General features: G+C 38.5%; 1 protein-coding gene across 6 annotated transcripts in view; it reads right to left on the bottom strand.

Moving 5' to 3' along the window:
* Positions 1-561: 561 nt before the first annotated feature.
* The window catches only part of LOC145552308 (uncharacterized), a 30,217-nt gene continuing 11,241 nt past the window's right edge, over positions 562-19,537 (bottom strand). Inside the window, exons 2-5 of one of the 6 annotated variants that reach the window (XR_014088306.1) lie at positions 18,721-18,804; positions 17,182-17,269; positions 16,982-17,102; positions 562-7,541 (exon numbers count right to left, since the gene is read on the bottom strand). Coding sequence is in view for 1 of the 6 variants with exons in the window: in XM_081609337.1 (XP_081465463.1) it covers positions 726-748; positions 16,982-17,102; positions 17,182-17,269 (232 nt within the window). In the remaining 5 variants the exon portion in view is untranslated. The remainder of the gene's footprint in view (positions 7,542-16,981; positions 17,103-17,181; positions 17,270-18,720; positions 18,805-19,537) is intronic. The other 5 variants (XR_014088308.1, XM_081609337.1, XR_014088312.1 and 2 more) reach the window with 5 other exon arrangements.

The raw sequence follows: 19,537 nt of genomic DNA, 5'->3' as shown, positions 1-19,537 counted from the left end.
ATTATATACTTTGAATAAAAATTGGGATGTAGCTAAAAGTCATTTGCGTGCAAAAGCCAGTGATGCAATACTTATAGAAATTTAATGTCTTTTGACCAAGTTCAATTTCCTTTTAAAAAGCCTCTTACATCTTTATGCTTTCTCTGATTTCACGTCTACTTCTGGACTCACTGATTTTGAAAGTAGTTCATTTGGATTCTTCTTCACTGACTAACAACTTCTACACAGAGGAGTGTCGTCACCAGCCAGTTTATTTGCATCTCTGTCACTCCCCACATACCTTTCTTCCACCGATCTCCTGTAGAATGCTTAATGCTATGCAACAATGCACAGCTTAACATATTTCCTTACTCGTGATCTTTGATCCAGTTTTAACAGTCTGCTTTATGAGAAACTGAATTATGCTTGACCTCTTCTTATTCATAGAATTTAAAAAGTACTGTCACATTATCATGTGTCTGCATCTTCATCCCGTTCATCCAGCCCATCCTCGTGAGATGGGACAGAAAATGAAAACACACAGTCATTGTATCCTGGACACAAACAGCGACACAAATTTGATTTTTTTTTTTCCCAACTTCTTTATTCAGCGCTTTACATTTAATACACAAACAGACAAAACAAACTGTGACATTTATTTTTGGAGGCATTCGTCCTTATCAGTCCTTTGGGTTGATGGACTCACCTCAATCATCAGGTCTGGTCGTCACGTGCGGGTTTGCATTTCAGAACTTCTCCACTAGTTTTTCTGCACACAGACAGGAAGTCGGCCTTTTACAGAGCTCCTCTCCAGGAGGAAACACAGATAACTTTGTTTTAGCCATACATTAAATTAATTTAAAGCTCCCCAGTGGATTGTGGCCAGCTGACTCTGGTGGTTTTACACAGACACATATACATTCAAATCTCTTCATATTTTTCTGTTCAGTTTGAGTTAATGATGATGGATAAGCTGCTTCTTCTGGATGTGGGATGTTTTTCTTTATTTCCCAGTGTAACTCCTCTACATGCAAATAAGACACTGAATCTGCATCATAATCAAGCAGAACTGCAACTATGGCACAGATACAAAATAAATCCAGATTTTACATTATAATCTCGCGCACACACACACACACACACACACAAAAAAATTAAGCATTAAAAACAAGAACTGTGACAAACATGGCTCCATATTTACCTTAGAGCAGGATGTTAAAGAAGGTTAAAAAAAATATTGAACGCTTTTGAGAAATGGTACAAAGAACGCCCTGTTGGAATCCGCAAGACTCCATAACAATCAGTTGACACATACTACAACATTGTTTAGAAAACACAGCAGGAAAAAGGTTTTTGTCCTACCATCATAAAAGTAAACTCTTTTAGGTAACAAGCATTTAGGGGGTCTGGTATCTAAAAAAGAAACACGGAGGAGCGTAAGGCAGATCATAAAAAACAAAAAGCCTTTTCAATCTGTTTACTGAACGTAAACAATAAATCCCAGATTTTGTAGGCATTGCTGAAACACATTAAAACTATTTTACATAAAAACTATTTTTTTATGCATTAAATTAATTTAAAGCTCCCCAGTGGATTGTGGCCAGCCGACTCTGGCTGGCCACAATCCACTTACAGTGTTTTTTACAGGAAAATGTAAAAAAAAAAAAGAAAATATGGTTTAGCATTTTCACAGAGGATATGTAAAATATATTTAGCAATATAACTATTTGAAGGATATTTTTTTGAGTAAAATACTAAGTTGATTAAAGAGGTAAAAGTCTTAAAAATAGTTGTATATGTATGGCAATATAATGTAAAACATAGAGGAGGATCTGTGATGCTGTGGGCTGTTCTTCCACTGGAATTTGTTTAGAAAGATTGGCATTATAAATTTAATCTAATATCTGGAAACATCTATTAAAATTTTGTGAAGTCTGCCTGAAAACTGAAAGTGCGACATCACTGTATCGTGTAGGGAAGTTATTTGCAATATATGGCCAAGTAAACACAAAACTGCTTTTATCAGACATAAAATCAACATTCTTTCATGACCACTCTATATCCCAGATCTAAATCCTGAATGAAGCAGATTTATGCCCCTGAACTCTGGATGATTCTAGAGAGATTATTCAGTAAGGAATGAACAAAGCTCCCTCTACTGTATGTATCATCCAGCCATGTGAAATGTTCAGACTAAGTGCTGCCCTATTGACAAAAAGGGATGTATGGAGTAGTAGCAGCAGGGTTACCAATAAATGTGGAGGGTATCGTAGCTCACCATCTGAGCACATGCTGATATGTTATGACAGTTCTGACAGTGAAACTATAGGAATCCATCAGCATACCACTGGAAAACGATCAGTTAATGGCCGCAAACATTGACGTTAATATACCCCCGCACACTGAGTGGCTAAAATATAAATAAATTCTCACTCAGGCACTTCACACCCTTTGGGGTTGACATTTTCGGCTGTTATCAAAAAAAAAAAAAAAAATCCAAAGACTCCATTCTTGTCCCGTTGACTCCCCCAGTCCAACCTCAGCCCAGATGTAGCGCTGCTCTCCTCAAGATCAGCATCTGATTTATTGAACATTCCGCCACAGCTGAATGTTTTTAAAGGCAAGGGGGATTTTTTTTTCAACTGAAGCATTTTATGCACTTTTAACCACGAGACACAGCGTGGCGAACAGAATGGAGACCTCATGACTGCCGACAAACAGGACAGGAGGAGAGGCTCCGTCTGCCCCCGCCAGCTCTCTCTGTGGGACGCTTTTGTCCGATAAGAGATCACGCACCAAACTCGATTCAAGTCATGTGCTACTCATTACATGATGAGCAACGCAGGACAACAGGGATGTGTTCTGTGACTTACATGTTCGAGTTTCTTTTGGAGCCCGTTTTCCTCCCCTGTATTTCTGTTAACGTTTCCCAACATATGTCCATTTGTATATTTCTTTGCTGCATTGCCAAACTGTTGAAACGTGTTCTGGACCGGAGAGGATGCTGCTATGTCCCTGTGAGTGGGTGAACACCAGGTCCAGGTCAAAAGCTTTTTAGTACTGCAAGACCCTAGCTGTGCTCCAGGGGGAATCTTTTCCACACCCACGCTCCATTCTATTAAACTTTGGACCACATCAACATTCCACAAACCCTATGGCTACTCATGCATACATGCAATCTATTACCGCCATGAGAAACATTCACGTTGCCAGCAGAACGCTGTTTGTCAGCCCATGTGAATGCCAAAAGTTCAAGAATCGCTGGGATACAACGCATAGTGAGTGACAGTTTCATCCTGTTGCTGAAGGCAGCACATGAACTCACTGAGATACCTAACGGAGGTCGCACACTGAGAATAATCTCATTCAGTGTTTAATTAGGAGCTCAGATTCCTCACACTAACTGTCACAGTTTCAAAGGTTTGTTTCTATTCTTCACTGGGATTTTTCATTATTCCTGCCTGTGCATATGAAGGAAACAAAACAAAACAAACAAAAAAGAAAACCAAATAAACAGAGATCGTTTGCAGTTAAGTCCAAAATTATCCCTAGACGTTAGAAGTGGTTTAAAGTCATATTTTAACCAACATGATTCTTTTGTATATTAAATTTAATGTTAAGGTTTTGATAGAGAATCTGGAAGGCAGCTAAAGCTTTGGGTGATGGCAAAGAGGCCTCCCAACTAGGCCTGTCACAATTACAGCCTTTGATAGACAATGACTTTTTTCAAAAATTATTGCAATAAACAATAATATTGTCATTTGAGAACATTTTCAGGGAATATAATGATAATGGCATAATGATGCAAGTACGGCCTCTCAGAGATCAATAAACTTTAATTTCTGAAGAACAATTAACACCGGACCTGGAAAACATTTAAAATATCCAAACTAAAAAGACAAAACAGCCAAAAACAAAAAAAGAAAATAAAATAAAAACCAAACACAACCAGAACCATAAACATACTGGATTACGGAGTCTCTGCAAACCAAATTGCCTTTTAAAAATTGTTGATCATTTGGCTCAGACATGTAAAACAGTCAAATCTGCCAGTCAGTACTTTTGTCATTATTGAGTTCAGTTTTAGCTTATTATGCGATTCGTATGATAAATTACCATTATTTGAGGCTGAATGATAGATAGTCTCAGAGCCTATCATTAAAATAAATCACCAAAACACCTGGGAGAACCACGCAAATAAAGATATTTCCATTGATTATTGGGAATGTTTGGAAAATTCTTGACATTCTTTAATAAATGCAAATGAAAGTAAGAAAATTATATTTTCAAAATATATACTCCTTTTATCTTGCTTTACAATGTTTTAAGACATGTTATGTTTTTCTCTCATAAGCTAACTTCTTGGTTGGATGAAACAATTTGAATCTAAATTTAACGGGGGTATGAATAATTTTTGGGTTTAAGTAGTCTCGTTACATCTGTCTCGTGAGACGAGAAGGGTTTAGGTTTTCACAAATACGCCAAGGATACGCAAAACGCAAACTGTGCTTTAATGAATTTGAAACCAGGTAGAATAATTCACTAGAGATTTTTACTACTCCTTACATTGTGGAAATAATGCTGGTTTAATTGATCCATAATGCTTTTGAACTGGAGGTAATCAAGCCAGACTCGTTAAAGAAAACGTAGTGAAAAACCCTGCGAGCTTCCAGACAGAGGCTAATTTTAGCTGCTAACCGTTAACTAGCTGCAGTTTTCTCACAAGGCTAATTGTTTGCATCTTGTCTCGCAGCTCATCGGTTCTTTCTGCCGACTGTTTCATATGCCACCCTGGCCATGTTTTTATTAGCTCTGTCAACACGGCGAGAAGGCCACAACCTAAGATCATATGTTGCTGTCAGAAGACCATGAGCCTCTGTTAAAGCCTCGGTTTGTGATGGAAAAAAGACCCCAGAACAGGATAAAGTCTCAAAACAATGCAACTGTATGCAATCAAGCACGTTAGAACAAAAATGTAGAAACTATTATACAGCTGCAACAAATGTGCCCTCCATTAAAAATAATACTTTATGGAGGATTCACATACAGCATTCAGTCATTTTTAACATCACACCTGCCACCAGTTATACCGAAATGAAGCAAAGGTAAGGTTCAGCCGTCCTACGAGCACTTAGTTGACCTTTACTCAATTATATATATAATTTTGTGTTCCAGCCTGGGACTGCTTAAACCTGTACCCCCTGCTCTGATGTTCCCAATAAATGTTGAGAGAGAGATCAAGAGAAAATAGAGGGAGAGAAAGAGACAGAGAGAGAGAGAGAGCCTTAATTTTTTACATCCAAAAAAGGTGACATTTTCACACGGGTGTGTAGAGTTTTTAGAGCAGTAAAGCTGTAGATGGGGGCTCAAACTTAAAACCACACTCCTTCACATCCAGGTTTCCTAGTAGATTTTAAGAAAAAAAAAAAAGAAAAAAAAAACACTTCACCCAGACAAAAAGACGTCTGGACGACGGCAAAAAAATGGAAGGTGAACTTCTGTTTGGTGAAACATATTGGGATGTTTTAATATCTGCAATTGTTTGAAACAAATTGCTTGAAGTTCAGACTTACGTCTGCATCATAAGTCTGGGCGAATAGAGATTTGTGCTTTCCTTCGTTTCGCTCATTTGACCTGTTGTAAACATCCGACAGAACATGAGCCAGGGTCAGCTGCCAGTGTTGGAGCTGCAGCTGACGTCTGTCTGAATGACCACAGGTTGGAGAAACGTGAAGATAAGTTCTTCTAGGCGACTCGATGGTAGTCTTTAAACAACATTTAAACAACTTTAAATGTAGTGAAAGACTCAACACATTCATCTGTTTTTATTCATTATAAAAGATAACCAAAATAGGAAAGTTGTGTTAAATAAAGTAAATGCATCCTAACTTCTTCCATTGGACTTCAAAGGAGAAGCTGCTAATGAAAGTACTTAATTAATCGATCACATAAATGAATGGAGTTTTGAATGGTTGGTGCTCTGGGCTACAGAGGTGTGTGTGTTAACACACTGCTTAGGAGGAAAAAAACCAGCAACGAGATGCCACTGTTGCAGTCCGTCAGTTTTGAAAGCATTATGAGGCCATTTCTGGATCACTTGGAGTCCATCGCTCAACAATAAATTAAATAAATTAAAAAAAACAACATTTGAAACAGTTGCCAATTTTCCCAGCAATAAACGAGCCAGCAAATTCAGTCCAATGTCAGATCTTGCAATACTCAAAGGAATTACATGGAGCCCAAAAGTCCCCTCTTAAAATATGTAGGCCTCTGTTAGCATGTTAAATTTCTCTACAGCAAAACTGGAAAAAGACTGAACAGATATGTCTTGCTTGGAGTTGCTGCAGACATAATGTCTCTTCTGTCTAAAAAAAAAAAAAGTATGGGTGCAGGATTTAGGATTGAAAACCTGCATCAAGAAGCTGCCACAAGTTCTGCAGCTGCTGGTTTTGCAGCCACAGGACTTGGTCACTTTGCAGGATGATCTGTTCTCCAGATCATATTCTCCAGCCAAATGAGTTCTGCATCTAAAGTTGGATCATGAAACAAAGAGATTATTTTATTTTGATGACCCAAGCACATCAAAATAAAGAGAAAAATAAAGTGTTGGAAAGGTTTAGTCAAAGTTCAAACTTTGACCTGGTGGAAATGCTTAAAAGAAAGCCTGACTCCTTTTAAGTTATTGCTGCTCCAGGGGATTCTACAAGCTGCAAAAATGTGGGATGAAATACATCTTGCCATATCATTTTGTTTTATCTTTGTTTATTGCTGTTAATGATGACAGTGTGGGATATGTATTACGCTTTCGTATTCTTGTGATTATATTTAAACAATTATAGAATCAGTTAAAGCCTGAAAGCATTCGAAATTGAAAGAGAATATGTCCTTTCTTTTTACCATCAATGGTTCACATTGACATTTAAAAACTGAGAGATTGTTCTGTGGTTTGTTAACTACAGCATTTCATGTGAAAAGCTACGCAGGAGAAAAATAAAATTCATTTGGACCTAATAATGGCAAAACATTTTAGAAATATAGTTCAGAATTCAAAAATGTATGTGACAGTGACTTACTTTTAGTTAACTTGGACAAAAACTCCCTGAAGCTTTGCTTCAAAATAAATGTATCTGAATGAACTTGAGAACATTCATTTTCTCAACTCTTACACATTTCACTCATTAAAACATAAAAGCAAAACTTTACTGTGAAGATTTCAGCAAAGGCAATAAAGCAACAGGCAGGAATATCTAAGAACAGTCTTAGATATTTCATTATTCTAAATATGCAAATAACTGGATAACCTACAACTACAATTTACAACACATTTTTTTAAACATTTGTTCTTAAAACGACAGACATTTGGATACAATGTAAGTAATCAGAGCTGTGGAGTCGCTTACAGCACAATTACTGCCTGCTCTCTTCTGCACAGGATACACATTTTTATACTGAACATAAATCACACACATCCTCATAAATGCTACTCCTCCTCCCTTCACTCAGGCGGATCATTCCAGCTGATCGAAGCCTTGATCTCAAACTCCCACCGACGGCTGGAGATCCTGTTGGAGAATATTAAAGCATGTGTGTAAAGCACATGGTGCACATTTCATTTGTTTGCTGATACCACATTTCTGCATGTGCTGCATGTGCTGCATGCGCGTGTGTGCGTGTTGTGTATCAGAGGTTTCTGTGGCTCTAACTCAAACGAATGAATGAAATGGAGGTGGATATTTGTATGCAGAGGGACATGAACAGACTGGAAATAGCTACAGCGTCTTACAGACGTCTTCATATGCGTTGAGCAACTTCCTCACATGACAGCTGTAAACTTTCATGTCTTTTATTGCCATTTTATGTGACAAACCAACACAAAATAATGTGTAATTGTAAAGTAGACGTGTAAAGTACATGGTTTTCAATTTAGTTTTAGAAATAACAATCTGAAATGTGTGGCATGCTTCTGTCTTTAGCTCACCTGAGTCAATACTTAAAATTGCATGCAATCTGTTGTGATATGTCTCCAATACATTTGCAATAACATTTCTGTCCATTCTTCATTTCAAACAGGCTTGAAATCAGTCAGATCGGACGGAGAGAATCTTTGAAAATCCAATTTCAAGTCTTGGCACAGGTTCTCAATTCGATTTAGAACTTTATTTGGACTTTGACTGAGCCATTCTAGCATATGCCTAACCCATCACACTGTAGACCAGGCTGTTTAAGGTTTCTGTCCTGCTGGAAAGTGAACCTTAGTGCCCTGATTTCAAGACTGTAGCACGGATTGAAAAGTCAAAATGTATTTGTTAATTTATACTTTTTTTATATCAGGTAAACTGGTACACAGCATTTCTTTTGCGATTTAATATCAGACATCTCAGAAGCATAATATCAGACTCTTTCCAAGAAACTCTGTTGCAGCTGTGGGGAGGATTCTGTGATTGGGTGAATTATTTGGAGGAACTGCTGGTATTCTATAAATGTACGGGGAAATACTGTTTACCGCTGCTACAACTCCCACAGAGGGAAGACCTCCGAGGAATCTGTGACCTGTTAATAGCATATAAATAAAAGACATAATTCCAGCTCTCTGGGTCAAATCATTCCTGTCTGACTCCTCGCTGACTGACTGGGTTTCCATGATCTGCCTCCACAAGCCTTTCTTCCAGGATTATCCTGTATTAAGGTCCATCCATCTTCCAAACAGTTCTGACACGCTTTCATGTCACAGCTGGAGAAAAGACACAATGCTGCTTCCTTTCATCAAGTCCGTGACTCAATGTAATCTGCTGGGTTTTCTTAGACGGAAAACCTTTTAACCCTTTCATGCATAGTGGTCACTACAGTGGACAGCTATTTAAAAGCCATTTTTTTGTGCTTCCTGTGGATTTTTATGTTATAAATGCACACAGACCACTGAAGTGGACACAAATACATCATAAAATACACTATCAACTACTGGCCATCAGCTGCAAAAATGCAAGAAATTATTTTTGTTAAATCCATTATGGCTGACAGACAAAAAAGCATGTCGACCGATCCGGTCACCTCCTACTGTAGACGACTCTTGCAGGTAAAATAAATATTGTGACATCAGATAAGCCCTAAAGAACAATACTACTGATGTATTTTTCAAATAACAACTTTGTATTTGGAGAAAATTACAATTGATCACCTAAAAAACATAAAATAAAATAAAAAAATATTTTACAAAATTTTTTTCCTTACCTTTTTTTATGCCTTAAGAAAATAAACAAAAAAAATGGAAAAAAAAAATCCTGACGCAAAGGATCATAATTAATGCATGAATGGGTTTAACTAATTTTAATAATTATGCACTGATTGATAATTAGGATTAATTAGAATGTATGTGTGATTGAACTGAATTATTATTATTATTATTATTTTGGAAAATAACAAGAGATGACATTTGTATATAAGTAAACTGAAAGGTGATGTGAAGTGTTAAAAAATTACCTTTTTTTATTTTTAACATAGGCTATCCTCTGCCACTGGTTCGTAAGTCAAATTTATTAAGTGCACGACTAATAGTCGTCGCGTTAGAAGATCTGCCCACATGAGCTGTAGCTCTCTGCAGTACCTCGAGAGTTAGCATGCTATTGGACAGCATAGAACTATTTGCTTCCATTTTAAAATTTGCATTCAGATTTTTATTATTTAAAAAAGCTGAAAACCATGTTTAGTTTTCCTTCCTCTTTACCAAAAAAATGTAAAATAAAATTAAAAACTAGGATCTCAGTAAAACACTGAAGTGCTCTGCATGTTCACAGAAAATTTAAATTTTTGGATCGACACATTCAATCCATTGTCTTCAATGTGGGCTTGCACCTGCATGCCTACACACTGTGGGTGTGTCTTTTCATATTAATGTGTGTGTGTGTGTGTGTGTGTTTGCGTGTGTGTCAGGAGCATGGGTTGTGACTCACTCTCTGGGAGCCGAGGCCTCTGGCAGAGAGAGAGCAGCAGACCTGGCAGGTCCCGGCAGGGCCCTGAAGCCGCTCTGCGGCTCGCCTCGGCTGCCCCCTCGGTTGCCAACTCACACCAAGTGAGCACTCGCCAGAACGCCACACTGGGAGGCCTCCGGCACGAAAAACAGGACGTCAAGTCTTACTGCTGACAGCCATGTCAGGGCCATGATAGATTCAGAGCCACTGTGGGGAATTGAGGCATGGGCATTTATCCATGTGATGCGTTCAGTGTTTGCCGCGTTCCCATGATAAATGGGAGTCAGGTTATGGTGACTGCAAGACAACATTCAGCAGAGTGGCACCACTTTGAAACGAAATCAAAATCTGCTTCTGGCTCTCAACAGCAACGGACTGAGCTAAAACATTTAGACCAGTAAGTGTCGTGATAAGATAAAACAATCAGCGACTTATCTGCTTCTCCTGTCACATTGAAAACTACTTCAAACTAGCAGCTAAAAACCAAAGACTTGTGGTCTTGTCATGTGTTCTCAGCTCAGGCATGACCATGCCAGACTAACTACTGGGTCTGAGTTCGCAACAAACCGATCAGCTTTGCACCATTACAAAAGGAAGAAAAAATAAAACGCACATGATGCCTGAGCTGCATCTCTCAGATCACGAAATAAAAACATCTGTGAGCAAAGCGACGCATGCCCCAACACATCCAGCTCATATGTCAGGCTTATTTCACAGAATATTGGAGAGCAGTTTTTAGAGCCTAGCCAGGGATGTCGCCCTCATTCCGTTTATCTCTGCTCAGAAAAAGAATGTCCTCCATTTACAGATCCAGTAAATCACTCATCTTCGGCAGGAGTGATATATAATTTTAGCATTTTAATGATTCATTTAAACATATAACTTCATTGTTTCTGTAAAACAGAAATTTTAGGCACAACTTTGAATTCATTGTGGATTTTCCGTTTGCAACACACAGTTAGAGTCACACACACAAACTCCTTAGTCACTTTATTACTAATGGTACATATACCTGTGTAGTAGCAAATATTTGTTTTTACAATGTTCTACCAGAGAAAACTAAACAACCTAAAAGACATGAAGCTCAAAAGACCAAAAGTCACAAATACCAGTGGAGGCAAGAAAAAAAAAAAGTCAGTCAATATTAAAAAAAAAAAATCTGAGATAAATTGTCAAAAAGGCTTTTCTATTAATCTTCAAGCAGTGCATAAATAGTTCTTCACATGCAATGGTTTTGTTAAAATGTTGACATATCATTTGTCATATCATCAGTTGACAAGCTGAAAGTACGGCCACCGTGCCTCTGACAAAAACTGTTTTTCTAAAACATTCCTACTCCAAACCGGTTTATTGTGTCGCTTATTAATCCTGAATTATCCACCGTAATTTAAATAACTGAACACACCGTTTAACAAGAATAGAAGACATATTGCAGTACATGACAGTGTTCACCTTTATGCATTTAACACATTCTGATAAAACACTGATGACATTCATCTCACATCTGTGCTCATGACTCAGCACATTACAAAGAGAATGGACGATGAGGATAGAGCTCGAATGGACTGAGCAGACGCATAAACGGCGAGCAGAGTTAAAGGCAGAGCGCTGAGATGAAGATGAAACGGGCTGCAGAGGAGGGACAGCGAGAGCAAGGTTACGGCCTGGACTCTGACCCAGATTATAAATAAGGCCTCCGAAAACCCGATCTGACCGTGCCGCTGTGTGGTCCTCCTCTCTGTTCAGCTCGCTGTGGACGCATTAAGACCACACAGCTCTCGTCTCGCTGTGCTCCGTGCGGCCCTTCGACGAGTCAGAACACGTTCTTTAAGTGCTGCATGAAAACGACGAGGTCAGAGGATCGCGAGATTCAATTAAAGGCTGCTCAAAACCCACACGTTATCAAACTCAGAGCACAGGCAGAAGGCCGGGAAGACGAAGGATCGCATGTAGCTGCTTTAACGGCTGTGATCCTTCCTCGACGTTTCGACTCAAACCGTTTTCCTCGCAGGCAGACTAATGCTGTAACTCAAGGACGAAAGCAGAACATTTTTGTATGTACCAGTAAGAGAACAGCACTGGGTACAGGCCGAAGTCTTTGGCAGAGGCTGCTGGCAACCGGTTTGCTTTTCGCTTTAGCTGGTTTGCTGGCAATTCCTTCGCCTATTTGGTTATTTACTAGCCAAGTAAGAGCTTGAAACAAGCCTGGAGAAATCAGCACTGTGGGTGTTTTTCTGGGTTTAACTGGATTATTTTTTGATGCTCAGCATTAACAATTCATTTAAGAAAGCTTTACATCAAGGAAACAGTAGGAGCACAATAGCATGTCACTAATAAGCAGCTGCGATTAGGCAAACAAGCTCCTCATTGTCTGAAGATTTTTCATCTTCGGGATGGTCTAACGTTCATGTGCATTTCTTGAATTTATATTTGTCCTCTGTGGATAAACATGGACCATCATGCACACGTACACACCGACACCTCCGGCTCTCTGTGTTGAGATAGTTGGGAGTTAGGTGACAGATACTGAGAATGCCTGGGACTAAATTAAGCTCCATGTTTCATGAAAAACATCCTGCCCAGGCGGCGGCGGCTGCTGGGACCTCTAATGGGGGGCACAGGTATACTTGTGGGAATAAACACTGCTGGGTTACTTCATATGCTCAAGGACAGACAGGAAACCTGCTTTGGTTTAGTTTAAACATCTAGTATAAGGACTTGTAACGCCCCACTTTGGATTTACGGTTAAAACGAGCCAAGCATTTTTTCAACAACTCTAATCTTTATATGGAACAACAGGGATATTTAAACATGTGCTGTGTCAGCCATGTTTACTGACACACCTGGCAAATAGGCGAAAAAGCATTATAAATCTTTTATTGCAGTAACTTAATCTCACTGTGATTTTTTTTTTAATTCACAATTTAATTTAAGTGCTTTTGTTCAGGTGTGTAAAACTTCCATGAAAAGAAAATAATATTATTTAAATGTGATAAGTTCCCATATTAGCACATTTATTATCACTCAACCTTTAATACTTTGTACAGCTGTTCTTCTGCCAAAAGGACAGCTTTGATTCCTCTGTAACATTTCACAAGGTTGGAGTGCACAAAGAGAGGGATCCTTGACTATTCTTCTTTCACAACCTCTTTAGATCGTCCAGAATCCTGTATCCTCTTTTATGCTCTTTTATTCAGCTCAACCCGAAGGTTTTCTTGCTTGCTTCCCTTCTCTTCCCTTTGTTCTGTCTTTGTTTCTTTCTTTAAATTAAATACTAAAAGGAAATATTAACATTTTCGATCAGAACAATCTACAGGATTAATTCACAATTTTTTTGTTCAGCTTTATGTTGTTTCCCTTTGCAACCCAAATCCAACCACTGGATTTTGTAGAAATGATGTGCAAGCAAATTTTAGATATATGAACAAGTTTAATGCAACTGAAAAACTTGTTGATGGAAAAATGTTTCAAGAAATAAAAACAGAACTTTTATCTTTGTGGATCGCGAAGTCATGCTGGCACCGTTCATTACAACACCTTCAGCCACTCCCACATAGCTCTGCTGCATGTAAATCACCAAAAAGGCTCCAACCAAGCTTTAAAATTCAGCCCTGATGGGCCATAATGTTTCATTTTAAACACACCAAATAATGGTCTTCCTATTTCTGTGTGCTTTTTGCTTGAGGTTGCAGCTTGCAGTAAAGCTCCAATATAGTTGTTTCAGTTGCAAAATATCTCTCTCTCAATATATATATATATATATATTTGATATATATTTGATATATACAGTATATATATCAAACAAACATCCTTAACTTGCTCTGAGCCTAATGGGGGAACAATCTGATTAACGATAAACAAACAGGCAGTATTGAAATTCAAAAACCAATAAAAATGAGGGATATTTTGTGGGGTGTGACCCCAAGATGTGTCTATTTGCTCTGGAGATTTTCTTTTTTTCTTATTGTCTTGCTGTAAATGTGGGCCCTTATATTCAGCCCTGAAAGGATTCGAAAGAGCCTCTGTGTTATCTTATGAATCAGGGAAAACAGAAAGAAATTGATTAATCATTAGATAACTGACGGCAACTTACAAAAGTAAAGTATATGCAATCTTTATTGTAGCGACAATTCAACGGGTTTATTCCTGAAATGGGATTTTTCACACCTTGAATAGATGCGCTAGTTGCAATTTTCTAACACTTCTCATAGTAAAATCATGCTACTGCACTGAAATATTCATTTATTTTAAAGCTTTTCCCACATCTTCGCCGGGGGTGCATCGTGAAGCATCACATCTGTTGTGGAAAGTCCTGACCTTTGCTATTAATGCTGAATTTTTCCACAGTGCTGTTTTATTTGACAGTAACACTTTGAGTATTTTTTTTTCCATCTGCACTCTGAGAAAGAAAAGAGAACATATTCACCTGGATGTGCACCCAGAGTGACCTACATACAGGGGAGAAGAGAAGATGAAGGAGGCCTGGAGAGAGCAGGAGAGCTCTGCACCACTCTGCTCCAGCTCCACTTCCACTGGTGACCCCGTGGCTATAAATCTGAACCTGGAAGCCTCTATTTGACTTCCTTCTCTCCCCTTTACATTTTGGCACTGAACAGGCATGACTGTCATATTTTAACAAATGATTTTCACAAAGAACTTCAGCAGGTAAAAACACGGCCGTGTTACAGAGACTACGTTTTGTTCCTTTTTCTGTAAAATTAAAGAAATGTCATTTTGCTGACACGGCAACACACTGTTTATAGTTTAAGAACCTGTTCCACCTGATAAATGAATCAAATGGAAAGGTTTTGTTACTCTGCAGCAGAAACAAGAACAAGGCCACAGTTTTGCTCTTTGTGTTCAAGCACCCATGCATGTGGTGGGCATGCTCTTTGTGCTATATTAGCAAAGTTTTCCTACTTCATTTCCTGCAACATGAAACTAACAGTGAGAAGTGCCCAAAAAAGAAACCCACATTTCCAAACTTTGAGTTGAGTTATTGTGTTGGTGAAGAGCTTGTTCTGGAACAGAGCTCTTCGTCCCAGAATTAACTATGTCAGCATTTCTGAGCCGTCGTCCCAGAACACCGACTGCTGTAGTGACAAAGCCATCTTCAGTGTGGTTCCACTGAATGATCAGGTCCCTGAGCAACATTCTGCTCTGAATTCTGACTTATATGATCTGAGGCTGGTGTGCTTTTATCCACCTAAAAGCACTAAGAAACACCACACACACACTGGTGGCCTTTGCAGCCCGTTTATTCCTTCAGAACACAATTTCAATACAATACGAACCAACCACACAGGCGCAGGGAATGAGGGAGCAACAGTTATTTTCAACTTGGACTTCAAAATTGCCATATCCTAACGTGGCGAACATCTGGGTCTCGTCTGAAATTGCTCTGGTCCGGATTAACAAGACGCTAACTTTTCCAACCGGCATTCCTTCCAAGACAATCCCACAGAAAGACCCTACATACAAGCTACTACTTCCTAATGCTCAATTACCAGCTCTCGGTTCAGAGCTAAAAAGGATTTGACTTAAAAGGAATAAAGTTTACGGCTTGGTTCTTTCTGAGTTAAAGTTAATGGGGATTAAAAGTGGATGAAATTTTATTAGGAAAATTTACTTAGTCAAGCTTTATCGTAACACTCTCCAATGAATGGCTTTTAAAAGTAATATAAAGACCCAGAAAGGCATATTATAAATATATACCTTTATATATATATATTTTTTTAAATCTAGACTTCAATGGAGTACTTGCGAGTAGTAAGTGTCCTACACTCAATGCATACTGGAGCATTCTCAGTTGTAGGATCAGAAAATATGGAGATCCAATCAAACATATTCTCAAATTGTGGACAATTGATATTTTCAAAGGCAAAAATTCATTAGTTCACTTCAGATACAAATATCACCTTTCCACCAGACACCTATTTTCTTTTCAGTATTTTCTCAACCAAGTAATGTGTTATGCCGCTAATCAATTGCGACTCATAAGTCCACTTGTTCAAGTGTAAAACAAACACAACAAGACATTAAAAATGAGAAATGGGATGAAAACCAGCAGCATGGGCAGTCTTAAACATTTTCTCTTAGCTAGTAGTCAAGCCATTTCAGAGTTTATAGAAGAAAAACCTAAATAAATACAGGCTAAGTGTCACACAGAATGTTCTGCTTGGGCCTCCAGAGTGGGCACACTTTTTCTTTTCAAAAAGAAAACCAGGGTGATACATGCAGTATCATTTGCATCCCTGTTTGTTCTTTAGAAGATGCTTTCACCCGAAGCAACTTGGACGGTATTTATATTATTACACTCGCATTGACACCATTGAGAGAAAAAAGATTGAATTAGATGTTTTTAACAAGTTTAAACATGCCAGCAATACTGACAGTGTCACATGTAACATTGTAAGGAATGGTTTAGTTTGTAGTCAATATTCTTAGAGCAATCTTTCTCTTAAGGTTTTCAAACTGAAACTAAGCTCTGCGCTTTGTTTAGGAGCAGCCTATTATGGATCAGTGGAGGGAGCACGGACAGTGGGAGAGGGACTGAGGGGAATTTGGTGCACTGACAAAGTTAAGCCAAGCTGATCCTCCTAACTCCATCACCCTATTACTCCCCCAACTTCATCCTCCCGAGCAGCCTTGAGAAAGAAGGGACTGTTTATTCTCCAATGTGTATTTGCCTTTTAACTAGTTGATTTATGAAACAGCTGAAAGAGCTGCTAAAGCTCTGCTGGCAGAATAAGGACAGTTGCCATTATTTCAGCCTTCTTTAAAACAGCTATGTCCTCTTTGTGCTTTATGCAGTCAGAGGCAGCAGATGGTTAAACCGTCAGATTTATATTTAGGTAAAAGCAGAAAACAGGTGAAAATTTATTATTGCATCAGTGTTTCTTACATCTGTGTAGCTTGAGAAGGAATGAAATGATCCCGATCACCTTCCAATTCGAATTAAAGATGGTGCCTTCAGGGAGGCATGCATGTGCATCCTCATATTTGTTACTACACAGCTTCCTCAGTGTTGTGCGTACCTAATGCCTGAACAGCACTGAGCAGTGACGGATCCGAACCATGTCGTCGATCTGCTGCGTCATGCTCCTTTTCACCACACCTACGACTGCGGCCGTTCAGAAAAGCCGTTCTCCCGATCACCTTTGGAAAACAAAATATTTTTTTTTAAGCTCACAGGAATCTTAGACTAATAGCTCAGCTTTTTAAGAAACACACTTACTTTCTTTATTGCTAAGAAAATACTGACGGCGCTGACGGCGATCTGTATGGTATATGCAGCTGCGTCAGTCCTACAGATGTGTTGCAGCCTGTTTAAATTAATTGTGAGACTTTAATTACTTCATTCAAAAGACTAAAAATTAAAACTATTTTTATAGCTGAGTGATAAATCTGTAATTTATTACAGGACGGTAAATTAAATACCGATGCTTTAGAGTTTCAATCAGTCATGACAGTAAACAACTTCAAATTATAAGATGTTTACGGGTGTGGCAACAAGACAACAAGACGAGAAAATATATCTCTATCTTGTGTCTAATTCTCAATGCCAAAAGAGCCATTTAAATGTAATTGTCTTATGGTTTTCAAAATTTTTGCATGTTTCAATCATGCCTCTGTTTATATCTGTGGGGTGAATACGATTATATGTAAACTGAAACGAAGAAAGAAACTAGCAGAAACAGTAAAGATTAATCAATTAAGCTGTAAAATAGGGCTAAATCACCTGCTCTATTGATGGACTCATTGTTAAATCCAAGTACCACATTGACTGATATGTCTATCGCTATTCTGGTTCAAAACTCCTCAAACATAGATGTAACACAAAGCCTCGCTTAAAGCTCTCAACCTCCTTTACGGCCCTCTAATAACAGAACAGGTGGAAAACATGACAGGCTTCACTGATAATTAAATCATAAAATATCCTTATGTTTAATTCCCCCATAAGGAATTAAACAATTTCCTGATATTTTATAGTTTAAATGGCCAAACGGTAATCTAACAACACTAAACAATTTCAAGTAGCAGCACAAGTTTGCACTCAGAATGCAAACAGTTCCAGAAGAACAGGAAAAAAAACAAACAGTATCTCATTAAACTTTTCTGTGTTTAACTGAGAGGAGATAATAACTATCAGAGATGACTGCATGGTGTGTCTTTTGATTTTTATCCCTTCGAGACCTGGACGTCTCACAGAATGACCGACTGAAATTAAGTCAGGTGGGTTCATTCTCCTTATCTAAAAAAAAAAAAAAAATCTGGTGCTAGGGATATCCATGGAAGAAATGTCTGTTCCAGTTTTTCTGTCTGTCGCTTGTTGTCTGCAGTTGTTTGCTCTGGAATTTACTCTTTTTTTTTTTAGGTGATGAAGTGCTGTCGTCCCACACCTTAATGGTTAACTTACCCAGTGGTGTAATGTGACTAAATACACAAACCCAGCTGCTTTACTGGAGTACTTTGTTTCTGTCGTTTTGCTTTACAATGCCTTGCAAAAGCATCCAAACCCCATGAGCAACCAATTCCCTTCAAGTCACGTAATTAGAGTCCATCTGTGCCGAATTGTATCTCAGTATAAATCCAGCTGTTTTGTGAAGGCCTCTGAGGTTTGTTGGAGAACATCAGTGAACAAACATCCTCTGTTTATGAAGACCAAGGAACACAGCAGACAGGTGAGGGGTAAAGCTTAAAAAGTCAAGTTCTAAAACAATGGTTTAATCCATCATCTGAAAAAAGAAAATGTCTGGCACAACTGCAGACCTACCAACACATGGGTGGCCATCTACACTGTCAGGCCGGGCAAGGGACGGCATTAATCAGGGAAGCACCCAAGATGTCCACGGTAACCCTGGAGAACCCAGAGATCAAAAGCTCAGTTGAGATAAAATATTAGTCATGCACTCATAAAATCTGGAAAGGAGGGAGTTATTGGTGCAAGACAATCAGATGTTTAGTTTCCCACAGTCAAGTAGGTGAATTAGCAAACATGTACAAGAAGGAGTTCTGATAAGATAAGACAAAAACTTAATTTTACGGCAATTTCCCGACAGGGAAGACGGTCATAGTTGAGGGGAAGAAAGAGAGAGGTATACACACATCAATCCTTGGGGGGGGGGGGGGGTTAAATGCTGAAAAAAAGACTTGACAGTGGACCAGATGTTCACCGTTCTGCAAAACACCCAGAAATTTAGGTTTCAAAGATTGTATCCATCCAATCAGAACTTGAGCTATTTTCAAAAGAAGAATGGACAAAGTCTCAGTCTCTAGATATGCAGAGCTGATAGAGACAAAAGGCTTGCAGCAATAGCTGCAGCAAAAGTTGGTTCTGCAAAGCAGCGACTCAGAAAGGCCGACTTGAAATGCAGTCTGCAGTTCTGAGATTTTTAATTGTTAAAAAATATATATATATTCCATTTCATAATTATGCACTACATTGTTTGTGTTGGTCTATGATTTAACTGTAAATACAATTGAATAAATTACATTACAGGTAGTGATTGCTATGTGAAAAATGGGTTTAAAAGTACAGTATGCACATTTCCTCATCTACTCAGCTACATCTTACAGAGTAATATTGCTGT

This window comes from Poecilia reticulata, chromosome 1 (assembly GCF_904066995.2).
Source record: "Poecilia reticulata chromosome 1, P_reticulata-male-v2, whole genome shotgun sequence".
Taxonomy (NCBI): Eukaryota; Metazoa; Chordata; class Actinopteri; order Cyprinodontiformes; family Poeciliidae; genus Poecilia; species Poecilia reticulata.
This window is presented reverse-complemented; position numbering and strand designations above follow the sequence as displayed.